This window comes from Erinaceus europaeus, chromosome 13, assembly GCF_950295315.1.
Source record: "Erinaceus europaeus chromosome 13, mEriEur2.1, whole genome shotgun sequence".
In the NCBI taxonomy this organism is placed as follows: domain Eukaryota; kingdom Metazoa; phylum Chordata; class Mammalia; order Eulipotyphla; family Erinaceidae; genus Erinaceus; species Erinaceus europaeus.
This window is the reverse complement of record NC_080174.1, coordinates 55889592-55912674: the sequence shown is the minus strand read 5'-3', so window position 1 is coordinate 55912674 and position 23083 is coordinate 55889592. Positions and strand designations below refer to the sequence as shown.

The window sequence follows — 23083 nt, the reverse complement described above, 5'->3', positions numbered from 1 at the left end:
AGCAAACAAACAAATGGGAGAGGTGGGGAGGGAGGGAGGAAGAAGAGAAATGCATGCTTGCTTAAGCAAGAGTTTTATGTTCTCTTTTCTGTAGGCCATTCACTCTTGCCATGCATAAAAATCACCTGCTGAGCTATGTAAAAAATGCTAATTTCTGATACTCTCTTCCAGATTCTGATTCTTTGGCTATGGACTAGAACCTAGAAATTTGCATTTAAATACACACCATACAGTGATTCTAGTGGTTGTAACCTTCACATATCTTCTAGTGGTAATGGCTTTAAAATACAGTTTACATACTATTTTTTCATAACTGGAGTAATTTTCTGTACAAATCATGATTTTAGATATTATTTAACTTAAAAGCTATGTTCCTCATTTCTGTACATAGGATTACTAGTTAGAATTTTATCAATAACTATGGAAGAAATTTTCTCTTCTCCTTTCTTTGTTTCTGTCTATCTACTTGAATGCCTCCATGTGTATCTCTGTACCTACCAGTCTGTACTTGGGAATCAGATGTGCCTTGTGACTAGCAAACCAACTTGAAAGCCAACCTATTGCAGTAGGGTTTACTGGGATTTTGCTCTTTTTGATCAGGAAAGGAAAGAGGCACTGGCCAACAATTAACTTCCATGGAGAATACCAACTACATACTATTTCTTGGGCACCTACTAGGTGCCAAGCATTCCATAAGTTTTATATGTACAGCTTTCCTCCGTTTCCAAAAGTAGAAAATTACTATTTGTTATTAATTTATAGGTTATTTAGGGGATATAAGAATGACAAGATATGAGCCATTAAGTTCCTGGAGATTCTTTTAGTATTCTCAGCGCCCCTACAAAAGCCATACCAAATAGAAATGGTCTATTATACTTTTAGACAGTGGCGGGAAGGAAACCTGTACCTGCTAACTAACCTGGTTCACAGGTGAGGAAACTGGGAACATAAAGAGACTATGTAATATCTTAAGTCAACCATTATCTTAGAGGTTGATTTAACCTTGAATTCAGGTATGTGGACTCTTAACACTCCCTGCCACCTAGCTCTAGTTAGCTGCAGCTGTACACTAAAAGTCATCAGTCTTTTCTAGGTCTATCAGTTCAATTCTCATTACATGTAGAATTTTAGGAGACAAATCCATTTTCAAGAAATGATGTTAGCAACTCAAGATTTTCTCAAGGGCATTGCTAGAAACATTTTCCTTCCTGGGAAATACAAAGATCAGTTGCATTGAAGTAAAAAAAAAAAAAAAAAAAAAAAAAGCTATATATATTCTTTTTTGTAGAGGTTCCCTAGGACCAAACTGGACAGCCATGTTTTATAGAGATTCTGCGGCATTGTTGACACTCCTAAAAGGTCAATAACAACTTGTTTGATATTGCAGGTTAATTGTGACTCTCTGCATGTTTGCATAGCTGAACTTTTGTTGCTAAAGGTCTCATAAATCTTGCATTGCCTTCAATGTTTGTGTCTGCCTTGAATGCCTTGTACACCATTGGAAATTCATTTGTTGCAAAAGAAAGGCATGTGATTTAATACAGTGTGGTATACTTTTCTTTAGTTATAAAAATATTTTTAAAAATAGCTTGTATTCTTCTGATTATGAAAGAAACATGCTCAGAATTAAAATGTGAAAGTATAAAATAATATAAAGAAGATGAATCATAATTCTCTCATCCAAGTTAAATGTAGTAATAAAAAATACTCTTTTAAGTAAGACTTTCTTACCCTGTGTCATTCACTCTTGGAAGATAAGTGACTTAATTCTAATTTTATAGATTTGGTAAGTAAAGCTCAGAAAGTTTAAATAACTGTGTTCCTAACTGCTTAGTACTAACCTTATATATAACATTCTGTTTTTTCCTATATCCAGAGCCAGTAAGTACTCCTTTTGTGGCTCTCCCACATAACCACTGTTAACATTCTATTATTTTTTTTCCAAGTCTTTTATTATTATTTATTTATTCCCTTTTGTTGCCCTTGTTGTATATATTGTTGTTGTAGTTATAGATATTGTTGTTGGATATGAAAGAGAGAAATGGAGAGAGGAGGGGAAGACAGAGAGGGGGAGAGAAAGATAGACACCTGCAGACCTGTTTCACTGCTTATGAAGTGACTCCCGCTGCAGGTGGGGAGCCCGGGGCTGGAACTGGGATGCTTATGCTGGTCCTAGCACTTTGCACCATGTGTGCTTAACCCACTGCACAACCGCCAAACTTCCATCATTTAAAAAAAATTTTTTTTTAGGTAAATTCTTTTTTTGTTTGTTTAATCATAGGACAAGTGGGGTACAACTCCACACAATTCCCACCACCAGATCTGCATATCCCATCCCCTCCCCTGGTAGCTTTCCTATTCTTTATCCCTCTGGGAATATGGACCAAAGGTCATTGTAGGATGCAGAAGGCGGAAGGTCTGGCTTCTGTAACTGCTTCCCCGCTGAACATGGGCGTTGACTGGTCTATCTATACTCCCAGCCTCCTCTCTCTTTCCCTAGTAGGGTGAGTCTCTGGGGTAGTGGAGCTCCAGGCCACATTGGTGAGGTCGTCTGTCCAGGGAAGTCTGGTCGGCATCATACTGGCATCTGGAACCTGGTGGCTGAAAAGAGAGTTAACATACAAAGCCAAACTGTTGAACAATCATGGACCTAAAGGCTGGAATAGTGTAGATGAAGTGTTGGGGGGTACTCACTGCAGACTATTGTGTACTTTTGCTTTCAGGTATATATTTTGGATTCGTGTGAACATAGGCTCTATTTCACGGGACCGGTCTATATCTAGGTTTTAGGACTTCGTTAGGAAGTGAACCCGCTGGAATGGAATTAGAGAATACTATGAAAGGAAAGGTCTCACGCGAGTAATGAAGCTGAAGGGTTGTCATGACACACCTGAAGTCTCTGGACACAGTCTGAAGTGAAACGCATGCTGAGGTGGTACTCGTTGAGTTGATTAGGTTGGGATCGGTGAATACAATATTATTTGGTATGAATTAAGAGAAGCATGCAGGAAAGTGCACCCCAACCTAAGTTTCTAGGACTGGGGGATATAAAGGCTCTGTAGTGGAAATGTGAGGTTCCTGCTGTCTTAGGGTTCAAGACAATAGATAGTTATTGTTATAATCACATTGCTTGGTAATTGGGCTTGAAAAATCCCTTTGTTAGGAGTTGCTATATAATACCCAATATCACCATAATGTATGTCCTTTGACATTATTTGTATATAGCTGTGCCACCGGTTGCTTCTGTTCTCCCTGGTCTAGGCTTTTGAGAGAGTCAACATATCAAAGACTCAGCCATCAGAGGATCTAGTGGGGGGTGTATTGTTATATGGAAAACTGGGAAATGTTATGCATGTACAAACTATTGTATTTACTGTCAAATGTAAAACATTAATTCCCCAATAAAAAATTTTAAAAAACAAAGACTCGGTCTATGTATCATTTTTTTAATGCATATTCCTCATGGCTGAGATCAGACAGTGAACACAATTTTCAGCCCTTTCATTTTCACTTAATATATAACATTATATGTCAACATATAATATATATATATATATATATATATAAAACATTATAACTTTATTTCCCTGATATGATCTAGCTCTTCCTCCCTCTCATAGCTCCCTCATCCCTCGTCTCATACCACTTCCACATTTCATGATACACTCTAGTCAGCTGGATTGCTTCCTGGAAAAATCTAAGAAAGGTTGCCCTGAGACATTTGCATTGGCCGGAAGTCCCTCTTCTTCAACAGCTTTCTCAGCTCTCAAATGGTCAAGGTATTTTTTTTTTCCTCCCTTCAAATTCTTTAGCATAAATGTACAGAACTTATCTGAATATATAGTTCAAATACATCCTGCTCTCTTTCTAAGCCTTTATGGGGCTTCTCATACACCCCTTAAAACTTACCATTATGGGAATCGGGCGGTAGCGCAGCGGGTTAAGTGCACGTGGCGCAAAGCGCTAGGACCAGTGTAAGGGTCCCGGTTCCAGCCCCTGGCTTCCCACCTGCAGGGGAGTCACTTCACAGGCGGTGAAGCAGGTCCGCAGGTGTCTGTCTTTCTCTCCCCCTCTGTCTTTCCCTCCTCTCTCCATCTCTCTGTCCTATCCAACAACGATGACATCAGTAATAACAATAACTACAACAATGAAAAACAGCAAGGGCAACAAAAGGAAAAATAAATAAATATAAAAAAATTTTTTAAAAAACTTACCATTATTTTATTTTCTTCTTTTACTATTTCTTCTTGTCACTTTTGCTTGATAAGTATAGCCCTAGCATGGATGTATTAAATATTTTTCATTGAATATTTTTGTGTATAAAATACTTTCTTATGGCCTGGGGTTGTACTGGTTAAAGTGTTGTACCCTCAAGCATGAGGTCCTGAGTTTAATTCCTGCTATCACATGTGGCAGAGCAAGGCTCTGGTTCTCTATCCTTTCTTAAACATAAACGAATAAATAAATCTTTAAAATTATTGTGATGACCATTTCATGAAACTTCAGATGCTGACTCAAACGTTAGAGGTATTTTTTAAATTCTTTCTTCATATTATTGGGGGGGAAATCACCCCAGTATATAATTTTTATTTATTTATTTATTTTTTTGGATAGAGGGTGGGAGATAGGTGAAGATAGAAGGGGAGGTAGGAGGAGACAGAGACAATTGTAACACTACTGCTCATGAAGCTTCTCCCCTGTAGGTAGGGACCAGGGATTTGAACTGGGGTCCTTGCATACAGTGATATGCACTTTAACAGGTGTGCTATTATCTTCTCATACCCAAAGTATATATATCTAAGCTCTTTGTAAGGGTGGTGATATCACCTCAGTAAAGTGGTTTAAAAATAAATAAAAAAATAGAACAAAAACAGCGATTTTGCTAGGTGACTCATGATTCTTACACAGTGTGGGTGCTTAATATGCTTTTGTTTAATGAGTAAATGAATCTGATTTGCTAAAAGTAATGATGTAAAATTCATGTTTGGTCAGAGTTCCAACCTTTTTCTGGACTCTTCTGTGAGGTCTCAAAACAAAAGCAAGTAGAGGTGCAAGGATCAACTATCTTTTGTTCTTATCACCTGAGCTGAGCTTTGTTGAATTCCTTTTGTTGACCCCAGAGGTGACCACAGTCTAAAAATAAGGTTGCCCTTTGATCCTTTTCCATTACATCTATCAGTATATTGTAATAGTGAGGAAAGATATGCTCAGTGCAAAAGAAGATTTGCTCTTCTACTGCTGTTATAGTCTTGACCAAGTACCATATCAATATATTCACCTTGACAGATGAAATGCTATTTTATTCACATATATTGGTTTAACAATGACTTTAAAAATGGATAATATTTAATAAATGACATAGTATAAACTTCACCATTTGAGACCATGATCCAATAAAAGAATCTCTTGAGTCTGACTGGATTTATACCTGCAAATTTCCTCATTAAGGAGACAATGAAGGGAGACATAACCTTATCAGTATTGTTTAAATTTATTTTTTATGCTTGTTATTGCTGGGACTTGGTGCCTACATGACAAATTCACTGCTTCTGGTAACCTGTTTTATTTTATTTTATTTTTATAAAGACAGAGACATTGAGAAGGAGAGAGAGAGAAAGCAAGAAAGAGAGAGAGCTGCAGCACTGCTTGTGAAGCTCCTCCCCCCCACCCCCTGCAGATGGGGACTGGGGCCTTAAACTCTGATCCTTACACACTGTAATATGTGTGTTCAACTACATGCACCACCGTCCAGCCCCAGTTTTTTTTTTTTACAGTCATTATAATGATAGACATTTGGAGACTAAGCAATGGTGCACTGGTAGAGAGAGCATGCATGTCACCACAAGGCCCAAGATCAAGGCCTCAGTTCTCACCTATAGTGGGGAAGTGTCACAAATGGTGAAGCAGTGCTGTAGGTGTCTCTCTTCCTCTATCTCTCCCTCCTTAGTCCCTCCCTCAATTTCTCTGTCTCTATCTCCCCACCCCTGTACAAAAAAAAGAAAGAAAGAAAGAAAATGGCTAATGGCTGCTGTCCTAGGTAGATTCATTGTACGGGCACCGAGTCCCAGTGATAATGCTGATGGCAATGAAAAAATAAAAAAGCTAGTTGGTTTTCACTAGTTGTTTCTCAACCAGTATTAGATGTCTTTTAGGTAACTGTATGTCTTTTGTCTGAATATGTATGGATATCTTTCACAATATGTTTATGTGTTTAAATAATGAAAAAAGTAATTTTTTATATTGATAGTAGTTTTCCAGCTTGTCTTCTTCATAATTTTGACTGTTTCAATCTGACTGAAAATTTGAATTTTTACATAGTCAATTATATCAATATCTGTTTTTGTTAGCTGCTATTAAGCTTTGATTTAAAAAATCCACAGTCACTCATATTTTCAAATTTAACAAATATACTTTCTTTATAGATGTGCCTTTTAATTGTCTACAGGAACATTGGAAATGTTTTGAGATCCAGGTATCTGGTTCTGTAGAACCTTTCAAACCCAAATTGATTTGAACTCTTTTCGATTTGGCTTTGAAAAAAAAAAAAGGACTGCAGAATGAGGTATAGCTACATTAAGTTTTAAAGGTATTTCTTTGGTGCCTTGGAATCATACAGGCTTTTTTTTAAGTGCTCTCCCTGCTATCTTCCAGAATAGTAAGCAGAGGCACCCTTTAGCATATTAATATAATAAGGATGCTTTTTTATGGCTTAAGAGATCTTGGGAATCCTTGGGAAATTGTTCAGTGACTCTCGGCAACAGAATTGTTTTCAAGATAGAAGCTCAAATTCTGTATAAATGATACATTTTCAGAATTCTTGTTGGGAACTCTCCTAACTGCTGCCTCCTGCTTTCCTAGTACTTGAGCACCCCACTCCCATGCTGCCCTCATATAATTGGATTGTAGCCAGTGTTCCTTTGTGGTTTGCTTTCCAGAGAGGAGAGGTTGTGCATTATATTCTACAAAAGATAGAGACTGCTGTAGTGTGAGTACATTGTCTAAGGCCTTTTTAAGACCCAAGGTCAGTGCTTCACTCCGGGTCCTTAAGGCACTACTTTACCTTGGCTATTCTTCAGGGAGCCCCTGAAAGGGAAGATTCCCCAAATACTACTTATTGTTCTTGTCTGTTTTTCCAGTGGGACAATGTTAGTAGGATCAAAATAGAGGGTGGGTGTAGAGGGACAGTTATCTTGTGGGCTTATTTTAGCATCCATTACTATCCTTATGTAGACTACTTTAGGGTAGGTGACTGTTTCCCTACTGACTATACTGATTTGAATTCCTAAAACAGTCAACTAGAAATGGAATTTTTTTAGTATGGTTTAAATTGTGTTTTTCTTGTTTAAACTAGGTTGGTATAGTAAGGAAAGCAATGCACAGAGAGGGCTGAGGACTTAGCTAAGATGGCACAGCTTGTTAGCTACAAAACAGATATGTTTGGTGTTTATGTCTTCTACAATACTTTCCATTCACCTTTTCTATTTCTAGAGAAGTGTGTTTTACAACTTTGGCTATGAACAACAAACAGTACATCTCCTAGATTGTAATTTTTTTTTAAAATCTTGGTTAAATATATATATATATATATATATATATATGCTATTGTGAGTTTTACCTTAATGTTGTGATTATAATCTGTAATAGACACTGAACTTTGTACATAAAACTAGCTTTAGATTGAGTTGTATTCTTCCAATATGCTTATATTGAAGCTCTAACCCCTAGTATGACTGACAATAAGGCCTTTATGAGGTAATATTGTTATATGAGGTCATAAGGGTGGGGTTCCATATCAATAGGATTAGTGATCTATTAAAAAAAAAAACAGTGAAGAGATTTTTTTCTTCCTCTCCCTTGTGAGCACATAGCCAACATGAAGGTGATTGAATCTGCATGCCAAGAAGACCATCATCAACAGCACTCATGGCACACTGATCTTCGATTTTTCACCTCCAAAACTGTGAGAAGATAAATTTTTGTTGTTTACTCATATATCAATGGCATTTTAGTATGACAGTTTATGGTGACTAATATAAAAAGTCTATTGTCTTAGTACATTTTGGTTCCTAGGCCCAGTAGAAAAGCAGATCAGTAGACCATTCAGGATGATTTTCCTGATGGTTTCTTTGATGCTCTGGGTACTTTCTGTGCTTATTTGTAGAGCACTTCCTTCACTTATTAGAAATAACTTATTTTATACTAGAAATATTCTCATCCACAAATTCAACTTGTGGGTGGAAACTTGTTGTCTGCTGAACTAGGAGTAAAGAATGCATTAGCATTGCATTGTCACTGCAGCCAGAGGTCTTTGTTGGGCTAGGAACTCCATCAGGACTCCTGAACTCACTTGATTAAAGTCTAGTGTACATTATGCCTGAGCAGCATGTCTGTTCTAGTTTTGTCTTCCCTCAGTACTTCCCTGCAGTACTGAGTTATTCATTAACATCTATGTGAAAGATCTGAATCATAGAGTCCTTTCAGGAGGTCATCCAGATCATCCCTTCTCTCGGTAGGCCCACTCTTACACAGTTCCTCTAATAAAATTCTGAGCCTCTCATCTTTCCCACTTCAGAACTGTTGCCCTTGTACCAGTGGATCCAGCTGATGTTAAAATTGAAACAAATACTTAACAGTGCAACACTGGACAAAATATGAGATCTAAAAATGCCCATAAAGTTCTTGAAACAAAAGGAAGCCAACTGCTGGCCTGAACTTCTTAGCTTAGTGGTAATGCTGCTTCCATAATGTTAACCACCAAATGTTCTTCACTTCCAAGGATGGACAAGCTCCTTAGATCACTCAGGGAACTGAAAACCAGGAAACAAGAAAGAGCAGCCACCCACAAAGCCAGCCATCACCTCTCACATCCTCCCACAGACCCTGTTCTCCAAATACTAGGCAGTAGAAGAATCAGTTAAAACTTAGTGAGTTAAACCATTCAGATGATATAGTCATATTTGCTTCCTAACCAGGATTAGCATATACACTGTGAAATAGGCAGAGTACAGCCATCATCCAACTTCATACCTGAAGATGTTGATCCAAAGCAAGATTTGAGAACTCTACAGCAATGGAATAAAGCCATTATGTGACCAAACAGACCATCCTGATATGAGCCAGATCCCCAAGAATTATCTGGCATACTGCCAGACATTGGAATAAAGAGAAGAGTAAGACATGGTCTCTGGCCTTACAGGGCACTCAATGTAGTGGAAAGAGAGATCCATAAACAGATCATTGTGTATCCATGTACTGTATTAGTGGAAAGGAAGCAGAAGAGGCTATGAAAGCAGAGAAGAGGAGGACACATAGTACAGATTTTAAAAATTTTTGCAGGGGCCAGGCAGTAGTTAGCACAGCAAGTTAAGCACACATGGCGCCAAGCACAAGGGCTGGCATAAGGATTTCGGTTAGGAGCAGTGATTCATATTGTAGGCACCAAGCACCAGTGATGACCCTGGAGGCAAAAACAAAAAGCTAATTTAAGTTATATTTTTATTATTTTAGTTATTTTTTTTCAGATTACAAATATCCATAGTTTCTACTACCAGGCTTGTAATATGTTTATCTAAATTTTAGCTTAATGTTGACCTCTCAAGTGCTGATTAAAAAAAAAAAAAAATTCTTGCCCTTTCTGTAGTTAGAATGGGCTGGGGGTGGATTTTCTAAGTGGAAACCACCAAGGATAGGAAAGATAGGGCCAGATGCAGGAGAATATAGCTACTTGTTAAAACCACTTGCAATAGAACAGCCAAATAGAGAAATTCAGTGGCTGAGGGATTCAGCTGGTGGTTTTAAGAGTCATGTACAAATTTGGCCTTTGGGATCCCTGGTTGGAACATATAGCAAAGGGATTCTGAGGTTGGTGTTTGGGCATAAGAAAGGCAGGTGGAGGCTGTGACATGGTCTGTCCCTAGGTAGCAGTTACTGCTGCTAAGATCAGTGGGAAATGGCAGAGACCAGGCAGGCGTAGTCAGAGGTTATGTACATCAAATCCACCTGTCTCTATATCCTCCTGTTTAAAATAGTGATGATTCTACCTATTTAGTGTGGTTATTACAAAGGATAAATGAAACACACACATATTTAAGTAGACTAGTGTTGGAAAAAAAAATGTGTGCTTCCCTTCCTCCTTTCTCTTCACATACCACTTCTCCTTATCTTTTTGTACTACATTTAACTTTTCAGAAACTAGTAGTAAGCAGAGTACCACTATAATGCTCTTCATAAAACATGCCACTGAGGTTTATAAAAATGATGGTGGTAGAGAAAACTTCCAGACATTTAGTCTAAAATTACCACTTGAAAAAAAAGTCAAATAGTCTGTATTTTTCAGAATATGTGACTTACTCTAGCGCACAACCCTCAAATCTCAGAAATGAAGGTTACTTTCTTTCTCAGATCACAGTTCAACTTGGGTCTGCAGGAGAGTGTGCTCCACATAGTCAGAAGAGGCTCAAGTCACAACCACCCCACATGTTCTAGTGGCTCTGTTCTCCGTTAAGGGACCTCAGAGTTCTCCCTTGCACCATCCATAAACACTTGGTAGATGAGGAAAGAAGAGAATGTCATAACAAAGGTGACAGACTTAAAAATAATCACTTCCACCCAGAACTCAGTTATTTGACCCAACTGTAGTCTGTCTGTGTGGCCAAGCAGAAGATGAAATAGGAGTTGGTGGGTGTGTGGCACTTGATAAGAGCTTACTTGCTCCATGATCAGAGCTTACCATAAATTGGGCAAATCATTGGAATGATGGTGAATGAGTTTCTCTCTCTCTCTATGTGTGTGTGTGTGTGTGTGTGTGTGTGTGTGTGTGTGTGTGTGTGTGTGTAAAGTCCAGTTGTCTTTGTTTGGAATGCCCTCAGGACAGCCAATCTAGAAGAATGCAAATTAGATTTCTCTCTCTCAGATTCTCTGACTCAGTACAGAGAATTGGAGCTGAGTTACACGGCCAAATTTCCGGTTCCTTAAACTGAATTTTTGGAGTAGAAACAGAATGTTGAATTCCATTTCATAAATTGTTCTTCCAGCTTGATGTATTGGAGATTTTTAGCATGCACACTCACACCTGGCTGCCCGCCACCTTCTGCCATTGCAGATATGCTTACAGGAAACCGTAAGTGGATCTGCTTTTGATGCTGGCAGCATCTTACTAAAATGCTTTTGGAACAGGAGCAGAATTCAGCTGGGACCAATAATGAGGCTATTTAGAAAGTTCTTTACTCCTCCCCCTGACAAGGCAGATGTGGTGGGGATTTTTCCACTCTCTTTTGATGGTGGCCGAAATTAGTTTAGGCCATCAAAAATGTTTAGACCCCAAGAATTGAAATCTAGACCCATGAAGAGGACATAAATCTCTTTATCCTCCCTAGCAAGAGAAAAAAGAAACTCATGCTAGAAGCTTCTAGTACAGAGGTGTGTCACTTAGTTTTCTGATAACAGCCCTGTAGAAACACAACAAATTGCTAGTTTGGAAGAAATAAAGTATTTACCTCTATTAAGCATATCTCCAGATACTATTTCTGTGGTTGATACTTCCTTCCTTCCTACACTCCCCCCCATTATAGTGAAGTAATATTCCCACTTCTAGCATCTCATGTAAAGCTTCCAACTCTCTTTGTATGAGATAGGGGTAGCACATCTTATTCCCCACTTAATAGATGAAACTACTTAAAGCCCAGAGAGATTAACTGATTTGCTTAAGTTGTGTGAGATATGAATTCAATATTTAGTATCCAAATCTCTTTAGCTCCAAACTCTTTCACCAGATCACACAAGATTATATCAGATGATAATTATTATTTCTTTAAAGAAATAAAAACTATTTATTGGATATAGTTAGAGAGAAATTGAGAGGGGAGGAAGAGAGAAAGAGACAGAGAGAGAAGAGACATCTGTAGTACTGCTTCATCACTTGTGAAGCTTCTCCCCTGCATGGAGGGACTGGGGCTTGAAGCTGGGTCCTTGTGCATGGTAACATGTGAGCTCAGCCAGGTGTGCCACCACTCAGCTTCCCTTACTTGTTATTTCAAGAACTGGTAGAGGAAGTCTAGCTCATTACAATATACTCCATCTGTCTGTTGATGTCCATGAAGGCACCACCCAAAATTGATGAATGAGTGTCTTTCCCTCAAATGAGTTCAAAGCTTGATAAAAGTAGCAAGCAAGCATACATAGAAATAAATGATGGATATGATTAAGTGTGTAGGTAGGGTTTTAGTGGTATGAGTGGTATGTGTGGGAGGGGAACCAGTACTGAACACAGCAAAAGCATGGTTAATTCTTTGGGAATGTCTAGGATGCTGCTTAATGTCTTCCAGACCTGAAAAAAGCAAGGAATATCTCAGACCAAGGACCAGCTTGTGCCAGTACATAGAAGCTCAAGGAAACATGAGTTGTATAAGAAAATTCTAACATATTTGGAAAGTGGTTTTGGAGAGCTATGAAACCCAAGGTGTACTCTGGTTGTATTACTGTTCTAACAGAAATGGATGATATTTTGTAATACTTGTGGTCTTTCCTGGTCCCATGGTGACATCTAAAGTTTCTGTTTTGGGTCTGACTCAAAAAATCTAGCTATAGGGACTGGGTGGTGGTGCACCTGCTTGAGCGCAAAGATTCCAAGTAACATTTGAGTTCTGGTGAAATTGGGGTTCAGTTACCTCTGGTTATCTTTTGCCAACATTTCCTTCATGTGGGAGTAGGGGCCAAAATTCTTTTGGGGGTGAAGAAGGAAGAAGTTCTAGCTTCTGTAATTGCTTCTCTGCAGGTCAGTTCATACCAGCAACTTGTCTCTATCTTTTCCTATTACGGAACCTCATCTTCCTAGGGAGGTCAGTATGGGATCATAGGAGCATTTGAAATGTGGTGGCTGAAAGACAGTAAAGATATAAAACAGGACAGAATGTTTAGTAAACAGGAACTAAAATGTAGGATTAGAGCCATTGAGAGTACGGACCATAGAGTGAAAAGGAGCTAGAGAGCCTATTTTTAGGTATGTTCCTAGGAGCCCAGGACTTTAGTTATCTTTGTTTGAGCTTAATGCTAACATGACAGTATAGTAGAAATATTGTCTAGGAGGATGGTGTCAGAGTGGAGAATGGAACTTGACAGCTATGTTAGGGCAGAGAGTGGCTTCCAAACTTGGGAAATATAAATACAATTACCTATTTACCAACTCAATCTGACCTGGGGCCCATGTATATTAGTATCTAGCACAGGAATCTGTATAGCCTGGGAGTCCTTATCAGTCTGAGGTCACAGTTTTAGTCACAGTTGGGGACATTCTAGGCTGCACTCATTATAGAATCAGTCTTCCTCAAGTGGCAGAGACAAATGACCCAGCCTCCCTTTGGAGAATGGGGTAGTCCTTATCATTGCTAGTTTATATAGAGGGTAAGGACATAGAGCCACAAAAGAGCTAATAAAGGCATTCCCAGTGGAAGTTCCAAGTGATCTTCACAACCTTTTTGTGCTATAATATCCATTGAAAGTATGAGTTAATCTTGTTGAAATTTTTGTTTACTAGTGAAAACTTAGTATAGACTCTGATACATTAGATCTCACAGAAACTTCAGAAACCATTTACTTTCATTTTACATTTACTCAAGAACATTCTAGTCCAAAAAAGAGAAATGATTTGTATAAGGTCATAAAAGTACTAGAATTGGAGATGGAAGAGACCTTGAGTTTTACTGATTCATCTTTGTATTTTCTCTTATGAAATAAAGAAGCATTTACTTTCACAAACACACAATGATGACCTACTGTGTGTAAGGATCACGATTCTAGGCAAATTCTTCAGTAATACCCTATCTATGTTTTAACTATTCATGTCTTAGACATGCGTAGATTGGTCTTGCTTGATAATAAAATTTTAACAGTGAAGTCCATTGAAATTATAAACTCTTGTGTGTTTTTCTTCCATGTACCTATGTACTAACACACAACACAAACATTTCAAGAGTTTGTATATTATCTGAGTATGCAACCTTTAAGATGAAAAAAGTTTCAAAATTCTTGAACATGATGAAAGTTTTATGGTGTGTATCACATAGATGACACTCACACTTTACATCCTAGATTTTTAAATATTTATTTTCTTTTAAAGATACTTTTATTTATTTTAATGACAGATACATATAAAAAGATAGATAGGTGATAGGTAGATGATAGATAAATGATAGATAGATAGATAGGAGATAAGCAGACACCACAGCACTGCTCACCTCTGATTTATGATGATGCTGACCGTTGAACCTGGGATCTCAATCTCAGGCATGAAACTCTTTTGTATAAACACTATGCTGTCTCTTCAGGCCCCATCCCTAGAGTTTTTTAAGTTTACAAAAGCCTTTTATGGGCATTCTCATTTATCTTATTGTCATTGTAAAAACAGACAAATGTGATGATTTTTTTTATTATACCATGGTAGAATTTATGATTAGTAGAACTAGACAAGTAGTCTTTGAATAATAAAATCGGTAAGTGCCATTTTGAAGTCAAGTTTTTTATATTCTAAAATGATTTATATAATTCTTCTTTAAGTTTTCTGTAAACTTTCCACAGAACCTAAAGTTATATGTAGGTTTAAAAAAAAAACTATAATCTGGTGGTGCACCTGGTTAAACACACATAGAGCATCATGAGCTAGGACCTGTGCAAAGACCCAGGTTTGAAATCCTACTCCCCACCTGCAGAGGGGACTCCTCACATGCAGTGAGGCAGGCCTGCAGGTGTCTGTCTTTCTCTCCCCCTCTCTATCTTCCCTTCCCCTCTCAATTTCTCTCTTTTTTATCAACTAAAATAGAGAGAGGAAAAAGGAAAAAAATGGCTGCCACAAGCAATGGAGTATAGGCACCAAGACCCAGCAACAACCCTGGAGAAAGAAAAAAAATAATGATTTTAGTTATTGATTTTCTCAGTGAGGGAGCAAACTGAATACAGATCAAATAACAGTAACTCTTAAAGGAATTTAAGTATGACTTCTATAATAATATAGGCTTAGTAGTGATTTGGTACATTAAAAGTTACATATTCATGAATAATTTAAGAGTAGAAGCAGATTCTTTCCAAGGACTGAAATTTCTCAGGAGTTTAGGATCATTCCAGGTATCACATAATATTATAAGAATAGAATGAAATAAGTATGTGTAGCTTGTAAAGCTTTGGGGGTTGTAATGTTAAAACTCCTGTTCAAAAATCTTACAGTTAAAAAATACTCATCTTCGTTAAAGATGTGATACTTTTCAAGGAGGTATTTTGAACTTGAAGCTGCTGTTGCTAAGGAGTTGCTAAGGGAAATGAGCTACTCAGCACTAATGTGTAACTTTACTCTTCAACTTAAAAGTAGTTAAATCATTCCCCTACCTCCAGAGTCAGAGAAGAGAAGAATGGAAAAGGGTCAAGTGTAAAGCTGCTTTGTTCTAACAGTTATATAGCATGGATCTCTTATTTTTCACACTTTTTCTTTACGTCCCATAGAGAAAGTAACTTTCTTGAGTATAAAGAGTTGAAAAGGTAAACTAAGCTACTGAGCAGGTAAGGGCTTATTATTATATAATGATGCATGTAGAGTGTCCCTTGGTCTCTAACCAAGGCAAAAGGAAGTGCCTGACTGTGAGAGTAATGCTCTGACAATGACTAACTTCAGGAAAGGGCTTTAATTTAAAAAAAAATTTAGTGATTTAATATTGATTTACAAAACTGTGATAACAGGCGTATAATTCCACACCGTTCCCACTACCAGAGTTCTGTGACCCCATTGGAAACAGCAGTAGTTCTCCCAAGGTCACAGATATGAGTTGACTATTATCTCTATATCTATATTTATATGTATTTGCTCTTTTTTTTCTATGGTTTTGCCTTCTCTTCTTAAGTCACACCTATACCTATTACTACATTTGAATGTCCTTCCTTTTTTCCTCTTCTATCCCTGGGTTCTAATGGAATTGGAGTTCAGAGCCTTCTGGTCATCTTCCCCTAACATTTTCCCCCCTCTTGGGGTATGGACTAAAATTCTTTATGGGGTGCAGAAGATGAGAGCTCTGGCTTCTGTAATTGCTTCTCTGCTGGACATAGATGTTGGCAGGTCGATCCATACCTCCAAGCCTTTTTCTCTCTTTCCCTAGTGGGGTAGTTCTCTGGAAAGATGAGGCTTCAGGACACATTGGTGAGGTCATTTGCTCAGGGAAGTCAGGATGAAATCTTTAGCATCTGCAACTTGGTGACTGACAGGTGGTAAGATATAAAGCAGGACAAAATGTTTTTAAAAAAAGGGCCAGGTGGTGGCGTACCTGGTTGAGCGCACATGTTACAGTGCGCAAGGACCTGGGTTCAAGCCTCCAGCCCCCACCTGCAGGGGGAAAGCTTCACAAGTGGTGAAGCAGGGCTGCAGGTGTCTCTCTGTCTCTCTCCCTCTCTATCACCCCTTCCCTCTCAATTTCTGGATGTTTCTATCCAAATAAAGATAATTTTTTAAAAAGTAGAAAACAATGTTTAATAAACAGGAACCAACAAGTAGGAATAGAACAGATAAATTAATGATTTTAGGGTGGAAAGAAGCTAGGAAGTCTATTTTAGATATGCTCCAAGGGGCCCAGGACTTTAGTAATTTTTGCCTGAGCTTAATAACTAACATGGAGGTAAACTAAAAATATTGTCTGGGAAGATGGTATCAGAGTTGAGAATAGGGCTAGAAAGCTGGATTAGGGCAGAGAGTAGCTCTTAAACTTGAAAAAAGTATAAAAATACAATTAACTGTTTACTCCATCAATCTAACCTAAGAAAGGCCTTTTTATAATAACTCAACATTAAATATAACTTGATAAGTAAAATTGCATATTAGCAAACAAAGAACTAATGTCTTAGGTATTTCGTTAAGACATTTTCTAAAAAATATTTGAAATCAAATATTTGTCATCTTCTATTCAGTTTCTAATATGTTCCAGGTACTTATATTGTACATACTAATAGAATAAGGCAAGTAATAGGTATACTTTCTACCCTGAAGCATTACAGTGAAGTAAGAAGGTAACCAAAAGAAAAGGGGAAAAAAAATAACAGAGAGAGTTGTACTTCTTTGACTACATTATGTAATAGAATTTTGCTTGGAAATTGTCAAAGTTAGAATTCCACCCAATTAAATATTTTATAATAAAATTTGGGAAGTATTTGAAAAGATCATACAGTATCTTAAAGTTCTAAAAGTTAATTTCACTTAAAATCGGGTACATTTTCCTCCACGTCTGAAGATGGGGTTGGCAGTAGTAGAGCACACACAAGAAAATAGCAGGTAAAAAGTGTGACCTTTATTAAGTCTTTTAGCACCAAGATTCTGTCATCACCTGGTAGCAGAATACAGAAGTAGCAGATACAAGTCAGACTAATTGATTGATTGATTCATGCATTCATTTATTTAGAGACCAGAGCAATACTTCAATGTGCATAACCAGTACTTGAACTCATGGCCTCATACATGCAACTCCTGTGCTCTACTGCTGACACACCTCCTTGACTATAGTTTTAAAAAAAATTATTGCTTTAATTGTCAGCATATGTCAACAGCATTATTCTGAATGTCAGTTTCTAAGCATAGAATAACACAGAAATAAAGCTTAAATTTGTTTAGATCCATTATTTTCCATATAAGCTAGTATTCATAGCGAATAGAGAGGACGGACTAATATTGGATTATAATAAATTTTAAACTTAATTTATCTCTTACTGCTATGTGAGCTTGAGAAAAAAAAAAATCACTTAGATTCTCTAGCCTTAGTTTCCTTACAGGAAAATTCAGTGTTGTGGGATTAAATGAGATTTATAGGCAAAAGTACCTGTTATGATATTTGACACATTCTAAATGCTCAGTTATTATAATTTCCTGTTCTGTTTTATAAAGAGCACTTACTGAATAAAAGGCCTATGCTGCTATAGTTATCATATCATAATATTTCTCTATGACTAGAAAATGAAAGAGGTTAGTCATGGGTGATAGCTTAGCTTGTTAGAACATAAAATTTACATGCCCGAGACCTGAGAGGCCACAGGTTCAATTACTGGGACCACCTAAAACCAGAGCTCAAGTCTTTCTTTCATTTTCACATAAAGTATAAATAAATACATATTTTAAAAATAGAAAAAGTTTAAATATAGTCGTTCAGAGATTACTTCAAAGGAAGTCTAATTAGATTGATTGGCTTCCAGTATCCTCTTGCTTCATATTTCTCTACCTTCTTTATTTCATGAAATATTCTGCATTTTCCTAGACAACACCTTTAAGTCTTTAAGCTTAGTCTCCGTTCTAGCTTTTCCCATGAACTCTTTCCCCATCACTTCACTCTCACCATTGACTTTCCTTCAGCATTTCATATTAATATGATTTTTATAGTTCTTACTTAGGCTGTCGATATTTAAGGATTGTATGTATGAAGAGCCAAAAAGCTCCTTTCCAAGTTCTTAACCAAGTTCTAAACTCCCTGAGGGTGGTTATTGACTTGTGTTTTATTCTTCACCAGTGTTAGTCATTGAACACTAATGTGTTAACACTGCCTACCTAGTACGGTGTGTGCCTTACCAAGTGTGGGCAATTCCCTAGGTTCAAATCCTAGTACCACATGAAAGCATCATGGCACCAGAAATCTCCATGGATGGTGAAGCAGTGATATGATGTCTCTCATCCTCTTTATCGTGTTTTCTCTCTGTTCTCTATCTAGAACAGAAAAAATGAAAAAGTAGATCTGGAAGTTATGGAATTGTGCATGCAAAAGAATAATAATTTAGTGCTGAACTTTGCCTAGAAGACTAAGTAAATGTTAATCTGCAGCAGACATTTTTCATTAAAATTGGAACAAACTATTCAGCTTTTCTTAGTTATGATCTTATTTATTGTTTCGAGAGTCTCTGAACTGTTTTTTTCCTCAACCAATTGGAACTCTCATATAGCCATGTAGCAATTCATCCAAGTCTCCCCACCGCCCTTTAATCTTCCTATTACTTAAAACAGCTAACATTTTGAATGCTACCTTTACTAATCTTACATCTATTTTAATCTGGGCAACAAATCTTAAGGGAAGTATTACTGTCTTTTTTTATAGAAAAGGTCAAAAGCTGTGTTTTAGGTATCCTAGCACACTGTTTTTCCCTAAGGTGGTATTCAGTGATTCCTAGTAGAAACAAATAAAATAGAGCTTGGGGTAGTGTTGAAGGTGATGATGAGTGGAATTATTGATCTTGATTCATTCCTTGTAACCCAGTGCTTCCCAGAGCCAGGCTCTGTGATATAAAAGACTGAAGACACTGAAATTCATTCAATTAATAGTTTTCTAAGCAACTACTCTAGTAAGGAGGTTTACCAAGTTTAAAAGAGGCTACAGGAGGTAGGTTAAGGACTAAATCAGATAATCATCTTGACTTCTAAGATTTTTCTTTCTTGCTTTAAAAGTTTACTTACTTAAAAGAACATCACAAAGTAATGTTCTTTTGGCTATTTGTCTTCCATAGTTGCTTTTCTTTTTTATTTTTAATATTTATTTATTTATTCCCTTTTGTTGCCCTTGTTTTATTGTAGTTATTATTGTTGTTATTAGTGTCATTGTTGTTGGATAGGACAGAGAGAAATGGAGAAAGGAGGGGAAGACAGAGAGGGGGAGAGAAAGATACCTGCAGACCTGCTTTACTGCCTGTGAAGTGAACCTCCTGCAGGTGGGGATCCTGGGGCTCGAACCGAGATCCTTATGCTTTGCGCCATGTGTGCTTAACCCGCTGTGCTACCGCATGACTCCCAGTTGCTTTTCTTTCTCATTTAATCTTGATCATCTTCCTCAAACTTTCAGAAAATATTTGCTAAATATTTCTAAAACATTTGTATGACATGATGAAGGAGAGCTCTTTTTGATGAAGTTAACATCTTTCTAGAAGTATACTTAAGTAGTAATAAGTGTTACTACCATAATGTTATATGAGATAATACATGTCAAATGCCTAATGCAGTGTACAGTAGATTTCTGATAAAAGACAGCAATTTGGGAGTCAAGCGGTAGCGCAGTGGGTTAAGCGCAGGTGGTGCAAAGCACAAGGACCAGCATAAGGATCCCGGTTCGAGCCCCTGGCTCCCCACCTGCAGGGCAGTCACTTCACAGGCAATGAAGTAGGTGTGCAGGTGTCTATCTTTCTCTCCCCCTCTCTGTCTTCCCCTCTTCTCTCCATTTCTCTCTGTTCTATCCAACAATGACGACAAGGGCAATGAAAAGGAATAAATAAATATTTTTAAAAAGAGCAATTTTTTATTCGTGATTTAATAATGATCGACAAGATTGTGGGGTAAGAGAGGTGCAATTCCACACAGTTCCCACCACCAGAATTCCACATCCTATCTCCTCTACTGGAAATTTCCCTATTGTTTATCCTCTGGGAGTATGGACCAAAGATCTTTATGGGGTACAGAAGGTGGGAAGTCTGGCTTCTGTAATTACTTCTCTGCTGGATAAGGACATTGGCAGGTCAGTCCATACCCCCAGCCTGTTTCTATCTGTCCCTAGTAGGGTAGGGCTCTGGGTAGGTGGGGTTCCAGGACTCATTGGTGAGGTCCTCTGCCCAGGTAAGTGAGGATGGCATCATGATAGAACCTGCAACTTGGTGGCTGAAAAGCAGTAAGCTATACAGCAGAATAAATTGTTTAATAATAAGGAACTAAGGTAAGAATATAGCAGGTGAGATTTTGGGTTTTCATGTTGGAAGAACCTAGGAAGCCTGTTTTAGGTATATTTCAAGGGGGACATTACTAATTTTTGCCCGAGCTTTATAGCTAACATGCACTTTTGTTCTACATTGAGGGCAAAGTTCTGTAGAGGCCTACAAGAGGTTCCACTATGTTGTTCCTAATGGAGATGACCTGACCAATGACAGTGGAGAAAGGGATCTGTTAGAAATATAGGCCCATCATATCTATGTGGGAATCCCAGGATTTCCTGACTAGGGCCCTGGATGATAGGGTGGCCTGATAGTTACCAAAAGAGCCATCATTAAAGTGTGCTCGTCTCTTGCCCTTATCCAGCTTTTGTAGTCCTTACTTTATCTGACAGGGTTAGACTTAGAGTGATTAAAGAAGTGAAATAGGAAGTAGGTGAGGAGGGTATCTAAGTCTAAGTAGAAACTATTTGATTAAGTACTTTATGGTGTCTTTTTTAGATCTACTTGCTTGCTGCACTTATTGAGTCACTGTGAACTATTGCGCACTTTTGCTTTAAGGTATATATTTTCCCCTAATTATGGATACAAGTGCATGTGTGCCCTATCTCCTTGGCCCTGGTCTACATGTAGTTTCTATAACTTTGTTAGGAGGTGTGCCACCCTAAATGGAACTAAGGAGTCCTATGAACTAGGAAAGGTCTCACCTGAGTATTGGAGCTAGAGGGTGGCATCCCAGGCCTGGCAAGACAGCCATATTTATTCATGTTTTATAAGTCCTGTTTTTTAATTTCTTCTCCTGATAACCTACCCATTGACCTGTTCCCTTTTCCTTCTCTGCCCTCTTCCCTTCTTTCTTTTTTTTTTTTTCCTATAAATTACCTTTCTTGTATTTTGCAAAATATCTATTTTTATTTGTAGTTGAAGAACTGTATGTGATTCCAGAATTTTACAAACTCTTTCAAATTATTTTTAAAAACTATTTAAACTATCTCTAAGACTTTGTGAGAACGATGTGATCGTCATTGTTATGGTGAGGGCACAGAAATGTGTTGGTGAGTGCATTAAGCCACTATTAAATCACTAATAAAAATTTAATGAAGTTGTTCCCCTCATTTAAAATCTTTTTAAAATACTAAAAATTTAAAAAATATTTTATTATGTGTATTTGTTGAATAGAGACAGAGATAAATTGAGAGGGAAGGGGGAGGTAAAGAGGGAGAGAAAAAGAGACACACCTGCAGCACTGCTTTACCTTTTCTGATGCTTCCCCCTGCAGATGGGAACTGAGGGCTTGGCACATTGTAGCATGTTTATTTAACCAGGTATGCCACCTCCTGGCCCCCCAATTTTTCTATATATTTAAAAACTATATTAATTTGGATAAGTCTGTATCCTTTAATGATATGAATAAGTATACCATTCACTATCTGCTCAGATTACTTTGATTTGTAAATATTTATATTTGGGCTTATTATTTGTTTCTTTATTAAAATTGTTAGATAAAGCTCATATAAATTGTAATGAAAAAAATTTTTGTCCTTCAAATTTTCTTTCCCAGATTAGTACCCAAGTTCTGTAAGAGTATTGTTAAAAGACACACCCAGTAGAGCACACAACTTACCATGCATAAAGACATGGGTTCAAGCCCTTGGTCTCCAGCTGCTGGGGGCAAACTTCACTAGCAGTAAAGCAATACTGCAGAATTTTTCTTTCTCTCTCCCTTTATATATCCCCCTCCTTTCTCTGTTTCTCTCTGTCCTATCAAAGAAAATAAATGGGGGAAAATTAAGTGACGACTGGGAGCAGTATATTCATCATGCAGGAATCAAGCCTAAATAATAACCATGGCAGAATATATATATATATATGTATATTTGTTAAAGGCACATTTGATTCTACATTGACTCTAGAAAGAAGCCTGTTTTCAGCTGTGTTCTAGCGTAACTGTTAGGAATATGTTAAAAACATAGGGACATCAAATATGACTGGACCTTTAGATTAGTTTGCCTGCATAGATGAACTCTTGGCAATTTATGTTTGCCACATCCTTCTCCTATACAGCAACATTATTCTCTTTCCCATAGACCACATTAGATGAATCCACTTGAGAAATAGAAAGACATTATATGGTTGTGTCACACATCTCTAAGAGAACATTGACAATGAATTTCTGATCTTTCCTGTAGTCTCTATGTCAGTCTGGTGCATTTTCTTGCCTGTCTGGTATTTTCATTTTGCTATAAAATTTGATTTACTGTTTTATTTGCATGTGTGTGTCATCATCACTAGAGTTTTGCTGCTTCAGACTGACTTTTTTCAGGTAGAAGGAAAAACAGAGATAGAGAAAGAGAAAAAGACATCACAGCATCAAAGCTTCCCCCAGTGGTTCAAA

At 37.5% G+C, this 23083-nt stretch overlaps 1 protein-coding gene across 2 annotated transcripts in view; it reads left to right on the top strand.

The window, feature by feature from the left end:
• The window catches only part of ELAVL4 (ELAV like RNA binding protein 4), a 164852-nt gene that overhangs the window by 34046 nt on the left and 107723 nt on the right, over positions 1–23083 (top strand). Inside the window, exon 1 of one of the 2 annotated variants that reach the window (XM_060205914.1) lies at positions 7865–7960. The exons of the other annotated variant lie outside the window; for it this stretch is intronic. Within the exon in view, the coding sequence (XP_060061897.1) occupies positions 7874–7960 (87 nt within the window). The 5' untranslated portion in view covers positions 7865–7873. Of the gene's footprint in view, positions 1–7864; positions 7961–23083 lie in introns of those variants that run through there. 2 annotated transcript variants of the gene reach the window in all.